This window comes from Panthera pardus, unplaced genomic scaffold (genome assembly GCF_024362965.1).
Source record: "Panthera pardus isolate Hobbes unplaced genomic scaffold, ASM2436296v1 HiC_scaffold_6, whole genome shotgun sequence".
In the NCBI taxonomy this organism is placed as follows: Eukaryota; Metazoa; Chordata; class Mammalia; order Carnivora; family Felidae; genus Panthera; species Panthera pardus.
The window spans coordinates 45393094-45406874 of record NW_026526991.1 but is presented as its reverse complement, the minus strand read 5'-3'; the positions used below and the strand labels follow the sequence as shown (position 1 = coordinate 45406874).

At 40.5% G+C, this 13781-nt stretch overlaps 1 protein-coding gene across 1 annotated transcript in view; it reads left to right on the top strand.

The window, feature by feature from the left end:
* TPH2 (tryptophan hydroxylase 2) overlaps window positions 1-13781 on the top strand; it is a 105486-nt gene that overhangs the window by 54867 nt on the left and 36838 nt on the right. Inside the window, exon 8 of the mRNA XM_019455115.2 lies at window positions 9358-9484. Within this exon, the coding sequence (XP_019310660.1) occupies window positions 9358-9484 (127 nt within the window). The remainder of the gene's footprint in view (window positions 1-9357; window positions 9485-13781) is intronic.

The following is a 13781-nucleotide window of genomic DNA, read 5'->3' as shown; positions in this document are numbered from 1 at the left end:
TCTCTGACACCAATTTTTTGAGGTCAAGCCAGTACAATATCTGTCTTTCCAGAAGAACTATTACCAAAGTAATAATGCAATTTTGTATCAGAAATGCCTTTTAAAAATGTTTTAGTGAAAACATTTAAAATATTCATTCTATTTTATTTTCAGATGTTGGGCTTAACATACTAGCAACAAAAATATACTTGGCACAGCATAGTATAAGCTTATTCAGTGAGGGAGTTCCTGACTCAGAGCTGCGCTGGGATGATTGATTATTCGGCATGTACTGATGTGGGTGTATCTTCTTCTGCTCTCTCCTGGTAGGCCACTTTTCAAATCACAGGGCGAACTTCCACCATTAGGAAATAATTCATGACACCACTGACAAATATTGCGATGTCTATTGCTATAATACAACTAAATGCATTCGCATTGAGGAAATTCTCTCTTGTCACAGTTAAACATTTTAGGGGCAATTAATGTTATCTTTAAATATAACTGTTTTAAAGTTTTAAAAAGGCTTTGCAGTCAGGTGATTTTTCTTATAATTACTGCTGTGTTTCAATTTTATAAGAAAAATAAAAGTGAATTATTTCTGACAGTATTTTTCATCTGTTTCTAAGTAAAGTGAATGAGTTTTATGCTTAGCCTTTGCTTATTAGAACAACAGAACCCTCTCTAAAACTGGCAGAAGATGCCATTTATTTTCTTTCCTTGTGGCTCAGACATTAATCCTCATTTGTTAAGTGATAGCATCAGTAGGTAAAGACATAGGTTTTCACATTTATAAGAAAGGTTGGCTGCTTCTCTCCTGATCTAACAGATGCCTCTCACTAGGTCTGTAATGAGAGGAAAATAGGATCTTTCCCTTCTCAATTTTCCCTCCTTGCTGCCATCTGAGAGATTCTGGGCATGTGAACTTGTCTGACTTAAGCCCTGACTGTTGTGGGTGTTTTTTAATATCGGGACTTGCTGAAGGCGAGTCCGGGCAAGGTCTTACCGCAGAGCTGGGAAGATAAGCCAGAACTTTATAGAGTTTAACCTTCATTCCTATGAACACTCTTTAGCTTAAACCTGCTCTTTCCCATAGGAGCCTGGAGCTCAGAGCCAAGCTTCCTGCCTAGCCAACTGGCTTTCTCCACGGTGCTATTATCATTGTTCTGTTCAGGATTACACAGAAGCATTCTGTGTTCTCAGGAAATGGCACGTTCTCAGAAAGCCAATCCTATCTGGCCTCCTTTTCTTGCATTTGAACCCAGAGCTCGCACCGTCAGCAAAGCAGCCATCTTCCGCTTCAGGACAAGTTTGGTTTGGGGTATTCCCAGGGCTAGTTAAGACATTAGAGGCCCCAAGACCTGAAAATATTGTCATTGTCTGTCTGTAGTAACAGGTAATTTCAACAACAACATCTGTAGTAGCAGAAGCAATAATATTTTTTACTATTAACAAGTATATATTTATTGACTATTATGTACGAGGCACGATTTTAAGTATTGTATGTGGATGAACTCATTTAATGCAACAACCTTCTGAGTTGTTACTGTTATTATTCTGAGTTTCCAAATGAGGAAACTGAGGCACAGAAAGGTTAGGTAACTTGCTCAAGGTCACATAGCTGGTAAGTGGGTAGTCAGGATTTGAACTCAAGTAGACTTATAGCGTCAGCTTCTGTGAGATCAGCCAGTATTCTACGTTAAACAGCACCATTAAACAGGGAAACTCAAAACTTCTGCGTATGACATTGAATAGCTTCTTTCTTGGTTTTCTAATCACCAATTTTATAGGACATAGTTGAGAGTAACAATCTTACTTTAATTTGGTGCCAGAACCTTAACTGCTGTATGTGCCTTTTGGATGATCTAGAGCTATGCAGGTCCTCTCCAGTCTTTGGTCGGTTGGGCTACCAGTCTTTGTTAGAATCCCACCCTCTCCTTTGATCTTCACAGGGCCAGAGCCTGCCCTATTTATCAGGAGGAGACGTTTCCTCTTTCACCAGGAAGGGGGAGGAGAAGGGGACAGTGCTTCACTAAGGTGTGGAAATGCAGCTAGAAGGCTGCTGTGTTTGTCTCCTCAGATGGAAGGACCTAGGGGCTGTAGCACCTGAAATCCTGGCCCCACTATCAGCTCTCCACATGACTGTAGGCAGCCACTTAACCTCTCTGTGTGAGGGATAATGAAATAATGCTTTGATCTTTGCAGAGAAGAAAAGCTTTATATAAATAGGTCCACTCTTTCTTGGTACCTCTTAAATTCCTGGGGAGGCTGACAGGTCTCCTAAAATTCCAGCTTAGTTACAAGGCCACGTATGTTCCTTAAGCCTGGACTCCCAAGTTTTCAATCATAAAATTGGGTCTAGTTTTGTGAGGTGCCTAAAAGCAAAAATACCCCTAAGACTTTTTATAGAGCCTTTTGTCTCAAGTGCCCCAAGCACTCTAACAATAGATATTCCATGAAAAATAAAAAGTCCTATACATTATTTAAAGCCTGTGCATTTTGAAACCAAACCGTACCTGAGTGTCTGCTGGAGCTCTGTTTCTGTTCTTGTAGGCTGTTATCCGTAGTGACTTGGGGTAAAGCCTTCAAATATATATAAATATATATTAGTGGATTCAAAGCAGGATTCCTTCCTACCCACCTCCAAGGTTTGCCTAACGCCACACCTGAGCCACAGTTCATGCTCCCTCAGTGCCATGTAGTCAAGGAGAAACTCATTTATGCACCTTCAGGTGTGGAAGACTGAGATGGCCTGGGAGAATTTTTTTTTAGGAATATTTGCATTTTTAAATTGCAAGTTCAGAAGAAGAAATTCAAAGTGATTGAAATTATTAGGCAGGGAAGACGTAACCACTGGTCATACCTCTTCACTGCTGTGCAGAGAGTTACATCTTATTGACCTGTACAGAAGCCACCACCAAAGAGAAGGAAAAAGGGATCTACATTTCCCACACATGTTCTATTGGGTGGACATGATTCCACTCATTTTTATGAGGGAGGCAGGGCTGTCATCATTTTACAGATGGCAAATCCAAAGTTCAAAGAAGTCAGGTCGTTTCCCTGTGGCTCTACAACTAGGAAATAGCAAAACCAAGACCTAGTTCAGTGTCCTTATGCTACACTGGAAATTAGGAAAACTGTACTTGTGAGCCACTTGGATTTACCTCTTTATGGAGCCGGAGAGCCCCATCATCACCACTCCATACAGTTGAGTTGAAATAGCACTTATCAAGTATCTATTATGTGCCAGGTGACCCAAGACGAACATGGCATGACATCTGTCTTGGAGAGGATTACCAGATCTTGTTTAAGTGATAAAATATCTTCTGAAAGGGCAAACTTGCTGAGGTACAGTAGATGTAGGTGTAAGTATAATTTAATGTAATATGATTAATGATACATAACTTGTTGGGAAATAATGTTTTCAATGGGTTATCTTAATCCTTGTTCAAGAACTCCATGAGATAGGGACCCATATAATCTCCATTCTAAAAGATGAGCAAACAGTCCATCTGTGCTGTCCAATGTGGTAGAGACATGGCTATTTAAATTTGTTAATTAAAATTAAATAACTATAAATTTAGTTCCTCAGTAGTGCTAGCCACATTTCAAGTAGCTACCATACTGGACCATGCAGATAAAGAATATTTCCAGCACTGCAGAAAGTCCTATTGCACAGAACTGCTCTAAGTCATTTGCCTATGCAGGAATGTGGGAAATGGACTTGGGTCTGACTTCAGAGTATATACTTTCAACCATTATGTTATACTGTGTCCTTAATATTTAGTGAAATTTGGGGAGGGGGCAGAGAAAGAATTCAAAATTCCTTATTTTTTCAAGGAATAAGACATATCTGAGATGATGGGGGAACTAAAGACATATCAATAGTTTCCCTTGCAACCCTTTTATGGTACGTGTGAGAGCTGCAAGCTGTGTCTCTCACTGGATCAGGAAAGTTAGTACTTGCTGTTTGCCCTTTTATGGAACCATAAGGTGGCTTTCTAAGAGTTATTCTAGGATTATGTCTTATTTACTTTTAAGCCTCACTTCCGAGCATAGTACTTGGTACATAACAGGCATACAATAAATGCTTCTTGAACAAAATTTCAAAAAAGATAACTATAATATCTTCTGTCGGTCTCAAAAGAATTGTAGTGAAGAAGAGTAACATTGGTGGCCTTTCTGATGATTCCTAGGGGGAAAAAAGTAAAGATTTCCTCTAGAGCAATATCCAAGTGCTCAGCTTCACAGAAAGAGGGTCACGTATCTATTTATCTATACTGCAATAGGGATAGAAGAGGGAGTGATCATAAGGGCTGCCTAAAATTTTATCTGGGCCAGATTTTACAGTATTCTATTTTAAATCTAAACCAAAGGAATTCCGTATTTGGCTCCAAGGAGATCACTGAAGGAAAATTGCCTCGATACCAAATGAAGTCCTGTTATCATCTCCTCGGTGCAGTAAAAACAAACCAAGTCACCCCCTTTCCAATGTGTCCCGGGGTGTTATCCCAGATTACTTGCACTCACCCACCAAATGTTGTGTGAAAGCTGAAAAAGATACCCAATTTTGCCTCCCAGCTCATCCTCCCGCACCATTTCACCAGTGCAAACTCCTCACCCCGCCCACTCATCTTGCTTTCCTTCCCTTCATGATTTAGCTAAAGCGTTGGCTTCTGTGTCATTTAGAACAAACAAAAACTATAGAAATATGGTTTAAAAGACAGATGCACTGATTTGGGATGGGAAGCAAATGTTGGACGCTGGCTCACTGCGTCCTAAAGGCTTTAATTTACAGCAGAAATAAAAAGGAGTTGTTCAACACGTAGAGTGAGGAGTCAGCTTTGAAAACTGATAAGAGGAGAAAAATGCCAGACTCATTTTGAATGTGAACTTAACAACCAGGACCCTTATTTCCCCGTAGCAAGATGATCGCAACTTTCTTAGAATGATTTAAGAATTCCCCTGAGGCACTTTGCCCAGGCCCCTTTGTGGGCCCATTTCAGCAGGCTTTAGAATCCTCCTAACAGGGCTTATCAGAGAAGATTCCAATTTAGAGCAGCAAAAGTTTAGAGTCTGATATCAGCTCTAGCTTTTCTTTTTCCTTTTTTTTTTTTTCAAAAGGAGACATGATGTTTTACAGTGTTAACAGTTTTGAAAGGTCCTACATTTCCAGTGAACAGAGCGCTTTTGTGAAAAGCCTTCTGAAAAGCATTATTCAGGCGAAAATGCATCAAAGGGATGTGAGTTAAAAAGAGAAAAGTTTGCCGATGTAAAGATTGGAGGCAGCATGTGCTGACAGGTGCAATTATAGCCAAATAATTGAATCTTTTTAGAGAGATCTGTTGTGATAAGGCAATAGTTGTGGACTCACCTTGGAACCCTGTTCATAATTAGATACTCAGGGGTCCAGCTGTGGACGATACAACCAATGGAGGGATCGTGAACTATGTTATATGCAGGACAGAATCACTGTTGTACTTTGTAAAATAGGGCGAAATGGCATGATTTCAGCCCAACGGAACCTCATTAATGCAACGGTTGGAGACAAAGCTCAGCCTTTTCCCTCAGACTCCCAATAGTCTGGAACATTTTTCAGCCTCTAAAAATCATAGTCAATCCAAGCTTCTAGATCCTTTGGTGTCAAAGAAACTAAAAAAAATGTCAATTTTTCAAAGCTAAGTAATTGCTTTTATTAGTAACATTAAAAATCTCTTTGTTGTTTGCTTGAAGAGTTTCTGGACACTTCTGTTACCTTTGTCTACACTGCACATCTAAGCCAAAGACTGGGATAGGGAATGATCTGGTGTTAATTTCTGAGAATGTTGCACCAAAGTCATGAAAGACAATAAGCTTGTTTCTGGTCTTGAAATATGGGTGTGCAGAGCCTTGGCTCAATGAGAAGTGGACTTGCTGTCCATATTGTCCATGCTGCATGCACACTTGCTCAGGAATCTGAGCTGCAGGTCTTTCTCAGGGTCTCTGTGTGGACACAGAGCTGAGAAGAAGACACAGACTACTGAGATACAACACAAATCATTTCTACTTATCACAGGGCAGAGGGCATCCCTCACGCTCCATTAGTAATTCTGTTAGACATCTTGCTTCAGGCTTTCCTTTTTAAGGAAATAGTGTATTCTGCCATATTGTATGATTTCTTTCTGTCAGATTTATTTATTTTATCCTCTTCTCCATATAGTTGGATTACCTTGTCATTGCAATGCGATTAAAGGTTCTTAAGGTGGCTGAGAATTATAGGTTTCTGATAATGACACCTTAACTTAAAATCTAGGCGTTAGTTCCTTTTTTATTATAGGGAATTGACTCCTTAATGTCTTTGGATCTTAGTGTTTTCCTTCTTTTTTCCTTTGTAGTTGCCAACTTTTCACTTTTGCTTCTATCTTCATGTTTTTGAATTCCGTTAGTACCTAGGTAGATAGAAGACTGTCCTCTGCAGCAGCCTTCTCGCAGTACCTGTCCCATAGTAAGCATTCAATATGCATTGGTCACAATAATCACTATTTTAGTTTCTGCTTACCTTGTTTGTTTATGTCACCTTCAGTACTTCCCCACAGTTTGACATCTGGTCTAGTTTTGGAATTATTATTGTCATCTTTTCTGCCTGGATAGGGAGGGGTGCTTTAGTATTTACATTATAGGCTACAATGGAATTACTCAGATTTATCCATGGTGGGCCACTCAATCCTAATTCCAACACCAGTGCAGACTGCATGGCCTTTTATTAATTTTTTTTTAATGCTTATTTTTGAGACAGAGAGAGAGAGAAAGAGAGAGAAATAGAGTGCAAGCTAGGGAGGGGCAGAAAGAGAGGGAGACACAGAATCCAAAACAGGCTCCAGGCTCTGAGCTGTCAGCACAGAGCCAGAAGTGGGGCACGAACCCACAGACCACGAGATCATGACCTGAGCCGAAGTCAGATGCCCAACTGACTGAACCATCCAGGTGCCCCTGCATGGCCTTTTAAAAAACTGATCACAGGAGCACGTCTATAGGCTCCACTCCCAGCATAGAACTTTTAGACCTTTAACTGAATCAAATGCACGTGAAGAAGTGATTAGCTACCTAGTGAACTATCTTTCACCACCTTTCATTATTCCTCAGTATTATGATGTCATTTCAGTGGAATTAAATTTGAGCAGCTCAAGATTACATAATCACATTGAGTGTTAGTTTCATGTCCTTGCTGCTTGAAGCCTGCTAGTAGAGCTCTAGAGCATCATCTGTTCTGACAGCGGGTCTCCACCTTGGCTGTGCCTTCTTAGCACCTTCAGCGCCTTTAGAATATTGCAGATACTCTGGTCTATCCCAGAGAGTCTGACTGAATTGGTTTTAGGTAGGACTCAGTCATGGATATTCTTAAAAATTCTCCTCAAGGAATGGAGGGCCACTGGGTGGCAGGAAAAGAGATTCACAACATACTGACTACATTTGCACTTGTGCTAACCAACTTGGTTAAGCTCTCTCCCAACCATGTAAGCTGTGCCCCCTCACCCATCCCTTCTCGTTTACTCCACATCTTCCAGTTAAAACAACAGAGCGGAAAGAGGACAGCGTTTAAGTTGGAGGAATTTGATTTCAAATCTTGTCTGTCTTTTATTGAGATTGTGACCTTGGAAAGATAGTTAAATTTACATGAATTTTAGTTTCCCCATTTATCAAATGGGAGTAATAAGTCTTCTTTGTAAGTATAGATAAATTAATACGATACAAGAGCATTTAGTACAGTACCCAACACATAATAGGAGCTCAGAATATGTTAGCTTTCTTTTCTCCCTTCTCTTTTTAATTTCTTTATAGGTCAAATGAAGGGCTCAGATAATATTTGAATTCTCCTTATTCCCTAGAATCCAATGAGTCTGATTCTCTGCCTTAAATAATATGAGTGGAGAGTAACTGCCATGTATTCTTTTCCACAAATCCAGTTCTGTGTAAAAAGAAAGCTATCGGCACACAGCTGACAGGGAATAAATTGGGAATTTCTTTTAGTATCCCATCTACACATTCTCCTTTGGCTACCCTTTCAACCTGATGTATCTGTGAAGTGGCTAGCCAAGGCTGGGGATGTGGTTTGAGTTGTGGGAACAAGATTTTTTGACTGAGTAATGCCATCTGTTTTATATGGGCATCAGTCTTGTACCCTTGACCACCATTCACTTGCTTCAACCATGTAACCACCCAATGTACTTTATACTTATGATAATAATGGTAGCACCTGGCATTTATATTTTAGCACCTACTGAAAGTGATACACTTCAGAGGAGGCCAGGTGAAGTCAGGAAACATCTTTCAAAGACTACCTGGCTAATTACTTTTCGTCAAGAAAATAAAGTATTGCAGCTTCTTGATCCATTCCCAGAGAGTCATAGGAGAATTCATTCTAATATAGCTTGGTATCAGGGAACAGTGTGTGATTCGTGGCAATGACTCAGGAAGGCATCTGCCTTGCTTCACTGTGACACATACTTGCCTTTGCCTGATCATTTGGCTCCAAATGGAAGCTCAGGCAAATGAGAACAGACCTAAGCTTCTATTATTACCTAGTTCAGGCTGCCCAAAGCAGAGGACTGGGAAGGTTTTCCAATGTGCAGGCTCAAGGGAGTTGCCTGTGTTATAGGCAGATAAGTTGTTTATGGGAAAAGTCACTTTGATGATGACAATATAATCCCTCTGCTGTTTTCTGCTGTCCGCAAAGTGTAACATGGCAGGCAGTGCAACTTAAGTGTTAAAAGCAACAGTTTAGAAATCACCACAAGCTGGATTAAAATTTTGGCTTTATCCTTACAGCAAACTTTGTCTGTGAAGGGCCAGCTAGTAAATATTTTAGGCTTCATGGGCCATCTGGTCTCAGTCACAACTACTCAACTCTGCCGTTCTAGTCTAAAGGAGACACAGACAATACATAAATGAATGGGCATGGCTGTGTTTCAATTAAACTTTATTACGAAAACACGGAGTGGGCTAGATTGGCCTGCGACTGTAGGTTGCCCATCCCTGCTCTATAGGCTTTTGCACTAAGAAGTTACTTTAATTCTCTAACTTTCCCTTGAGGGTTAAAAGAGACAGTATTTGTCATAAAACACTTCCCATGTGGTTGGCATATGGCAAGCACTTGAAAATAGTAGTTGCTATCAACTTATTAAAAATATCGTATATCACACAATTTAAGATGCCATGAATTGTGAGGTGTGGCTGGATTTCAGAGATGTTAAAAGGTGATAAAAAGTCTTAGAACTGATGAAATTTGGTAATGGTAATTGATCATAGTAACAAGGTTCTATTTAGGATTTTAAGTCTTGTTCTACCAGTGACAGTTTGGACTTCCTGTATAACATATTTTTATGATGTTTTTCTTGTCAGAGACACATGTCATGAACTCCTGGGACATGTTCCACTACTCGCAGATCCTAAGTTTGCTCAGTTTTCACAAGAAATAGGCCTGGCATCTCTGGGAGCATCAGATGAAGATGTTCAGAAACTAGCCACCGTGAGTTCATTTTCAATGAAAAAAACTGTTCTATTTATATCCATTTGTAAGGTAAACAAAGCTTAAGAGTCATTCATGATGATTACAAGGCAAATATTATGGAGAAGGCATGGTGACTTCAGTGATTACTGCGTTGTGTTCCTTTGAAGTACAATGTGTTCTTAGCTCATCAGCCATTAAGATGTTTATATTTTATCCTTCTTGTTCAAGGAGTGGCTAGAGAGTAAATATTTTAGGCTCGCAGCTCATAAGGTCTCTGTCACAACTACTCAGTTAAGTCACTGTGATGCAAAAGTAGCCAGAGGCAGTATGTAAATGAATGAATGGTGGCTGTGTTCCAATAAAACTTTATTTATAAAAGCTGGCAGTGGGCCACGTTTGGCTTGTGTGCTGAAATTCGTTGACTTCTGTTCTAGTTCAATGTTTTTTTTCCTAGAAACATTAAGAATACTAAAAGTTATGCATTTATGAAAAAGGGTTGTACTTGAGGTTATCACTGATTAGTGAATATGGGTGTGGTCAGACACAATTTGAGACAGCCATGAGAAGCTTAGGCGAAACAATTATTATAAGTACAAAACCAGAGAAAGATTTAATAGTTACTATGTTCTCAACAAGGTTTTTTTCTCAAAACAAGCAATATGAGAGGAAAAATGTCATGTTGGTGGCTTCCTTTAACGTTTATTTATTTTTGAGACAGAGAGAGACAGAGCATGAACGGGGGAGGGGCAGAGAGAGAGGGAGACGCAGAATCAGAAGCAGGCTCCAGGCTTTGAGCTGTCAGCACAGAGCCCGACGCGGGGCTCGAACCCACGAACCGTGAGATCATGACCTGAGCTGAAGTCGGACGCTTAACCGACTGAGCCACCCAGGCGCCCCGGTGGCTTCCTTTAAGATGCAAATCTAGCAAGCATATCTACCTTACCTTAACCCCATTTCGAAGAGACCAGGGTAAGAAAGAACAACTTTAGTACACTCACTTACACAGGGGCCAGTCCATTTGCCTAAATGAACAAAGCTATCAGAGGAATTAAAAATGGAAGCTTAAGTTGTGTGTATTTGCTATAGATACACATTGATGTCACATCAGGCATGTAGGGATATTCTTCACTCCTACCAGGAAATACATGCTCTAGATTTCTTTTCTTTTCAAAAAAGTTTTTTGTTTTGAGAGAGAGAGAGAGAGTGAGAGAGAGAGAGAGAGAGAGAGAGAGAGAAGCACGTGTGTGTGAGCAAGCACAGGAGGAACAGAGGGAGAAACAATCTTACATTTTTTTTAACCTGTATTTATTTTTGAGAGAGAGACACACACAGAGTGCGAGTAGGGGAGGAACAGAGAGAGAGGGAAACACAGAATCCAAAGCAGGCTTCAGGCTCTGAGCTGTCAGCACAGAGCCCAACGCAGAGCCCACAAATTGTGAGATCATGACCTGAGCCTAAGTTGGACACTTAACCTACTGAGCCACCCAGGCACCCCACGAGAGAATCTTAAGCAGGCTCCACACTGAGCACGGAGCCCGACGCCAGGCTGTTACTCATGACTGTGAGATCATGACCTGAGCTGAAATCAAGAATTGGACGTTTAACTGACCGAGCCATCCAGGCGCCCCTCCTACATTTCTTAAGACAACTGGCCCTTTCAGTTCATCTTTTGTTTCCTAGTTTTCATAGAGATATAAGAAATGAGAAATGTTTTTCTAATATAAGAGAAGCAGCAGTGCAAAAGCCATGCTGTTAGTGTCAATGTAGAGATGAATAATTAGTGGGGTCAATGGGGGCTTCAGTAAACCCATTAGAGCCTACTGCCGAAGGCAGGTCCTCAGTTTTCACTGGCAGCTGCCAGACAGGAGTGCAGGCTTTGTGTTGCCAGTTCTCCAAATTTTTGAGAGAGACTGGAAATCTAGATATCTAAATGAATTCAAATGATTTTAAGATTTTGGCTCATAAAAAACATTGTGAGCTGAGGAAAATATATTTGTGGACAGAATCAGGATCTTAACTTCCAATTTGCAACCTCTGCCCTAGGGAATGTATCTCATGTATATTGGCTATCTATTACTGCATAACAAATAACTCCAAAACTTAGTGGCTTGAAACAGCGAACATTTGTCATCTCATAGTTGGTGTTTGGGAATTCGGGAGCATCTTAGCCGAGTGGTTCTGGCTCAAGGATGCTCCTGTGGTTGCTGTCAAGATGTGGGCTGGGCCTGCAGTTATGTGAAGATTTGGGAATCTTCTGCCAAGAGAGTTCACTCATGTGGCTATTGGCAAGTCACTTTCTCTAGAGCAAGTAATGGGGGAGGGGGAGGAGGAGAAAGAGATCGATGTAGGGAGGAAGTTGTAATGACTTCTCTGACTTGATCACATGTTGCTCATGTCAGCCATATTATGTTCGTTAGAAGGGACTCACTCCAGCCCACGTTGAAGGGGAAGGAGATTAGCCTCCACTTTTGGAAGAAAGGAGTGTCAGAGTGTTTGTAGACATGTTTTAAAACCACCACACCACTGAGTTCTGTTATTTAATTCTCAAACCTTGGCTCTGTCTTTAAACTCCACATTTTAGAACTTTTTCCATGCCTGGAAGATTTCCCTTGAAATTTTCCTGGTTTCAGCCTTTAACCCCCTATAACTTGTACTCTTCATCAGGGATGAATGTACTCCTTATTTGTCTGACTCTGAACAATCACAAATCGGGATTCAACTCTGCCAGGCTCTGTGTGTGTCCAAAGAGAGGACGGGAAGGAATAAGGTAGGGCTGCATGGATGTGAATGTAGGTAGATCCTAGTGAGTGATCTTATTTCTTTTTTAAAAGCAGTAACAAAAAAGTAGGTTTGTTGGCCTTTATTTTTACACTCCATAAAGTGATAATTAATTAAGTCCATCGTTCAAACTAGCATTCACCAAGAATATAACACGGTCCTCACGTTTGGGAAATTTGTAGCCTGTATAGGTAAAACTAAGATTTTTCAGAGGAGAGAAAGTTTGTACTGGGTCCCAAAAGATGAAAAAGTCAGCCAAGTTGCAAAGGGGGAAAGGGGGGGGGACCTGAGGGACAGTTTCAGCCAGAATAAGAAATCTCTCTGATTTGGGGACCCAGCAGGGAATGCCTGCTCACCAGATTGCAGGGCCATGCTGAAAACAAGGATTGCCTTTTGTATTAGATATCTATCACTACTGTTAACAAATTACATATGACTTAAAACAACACAAATTTGTTATCTTACAGTTTCATTAAGCTTAGAAGTTTGACACAATTCTCACTGAGCTAAAATTAAAGTGTTGGGATGCCTGGGTGGCTCAGGTGGTTAGGCGACCAACTCTTGATTTTGGCTCAGCTCATGATCTCACGGTTCATGGGATCAAGCCCTGTGTTGGCTGACAGCACAGAGCCTGCTTGGGATTCTCTCTCTTTCCCTCTCTCTGCCCCTCCCCCATGCTTTTGCTTGCTCTCTCAAAAAATAAGTAAACATTAAAGAAAATAAAATTAAGGTGTCAACAGGGTTGTGCTCCTCTCTGGAGGCCCCAGGGGAGAATCTGTTTCTTTGCTTTTTCGAGTATCTAGAGGTTGCTTCCATTCCTTGGCTCATGGACCTCTTCCTTTGTCTTCAAAGCCAGCAACGTTGCAACTCTCTGATCTTTCTGCCATTGCCACATCTCTCTTCACTGACTGAAGCTGGGAAAGTTGTTTTGTTTTTAAGGACTTATGTGATTAGATTGGGCCCTGCTGGATAATTCACAATAATTTCACCATTTCATGGTCCATATTCTTAATGATATCTGCAAATGTAATACTTTCTAGGGATTAGGGCAGGACATCTTTGGGGGGAGCATTATTTTTTGTTTCTATGCTTACATTTGCAAGGAAAAAAATGAATACTTGAATACTTGTATCTTGAAACCTATTATACTAGGACCAGTAAATTTATAGGATGAATATGTTTTCTTTTGGAACTTACATTCCTTAGCATGATTCTAATACCCTTGGCTATGATTGCCTTAGGTCCAACAGCTAAAAATGCTTCCGTCTGTTAGAGATCATTGGGTCATTAATCATGTTTCTCTCTCTCATTTTTTCATTGCCTTTTTCCTGGAATATACATGTACTTCTGCAAAAGCCAATCAATAGTTAGTCTTTAAATGGCTAAAGAATCCTAGGTGCCATGAGGTAGGAATAAGAAAAAGACAAAAAGGTATACTTGCATCAAGGAGCTTTTGACCTTTCATCCACAAAAGTATGAAAATCCAGAGTCAGTGTGAGCTTTTATTAATATAGGTGAGAAGGTATGCAGAAGAAGT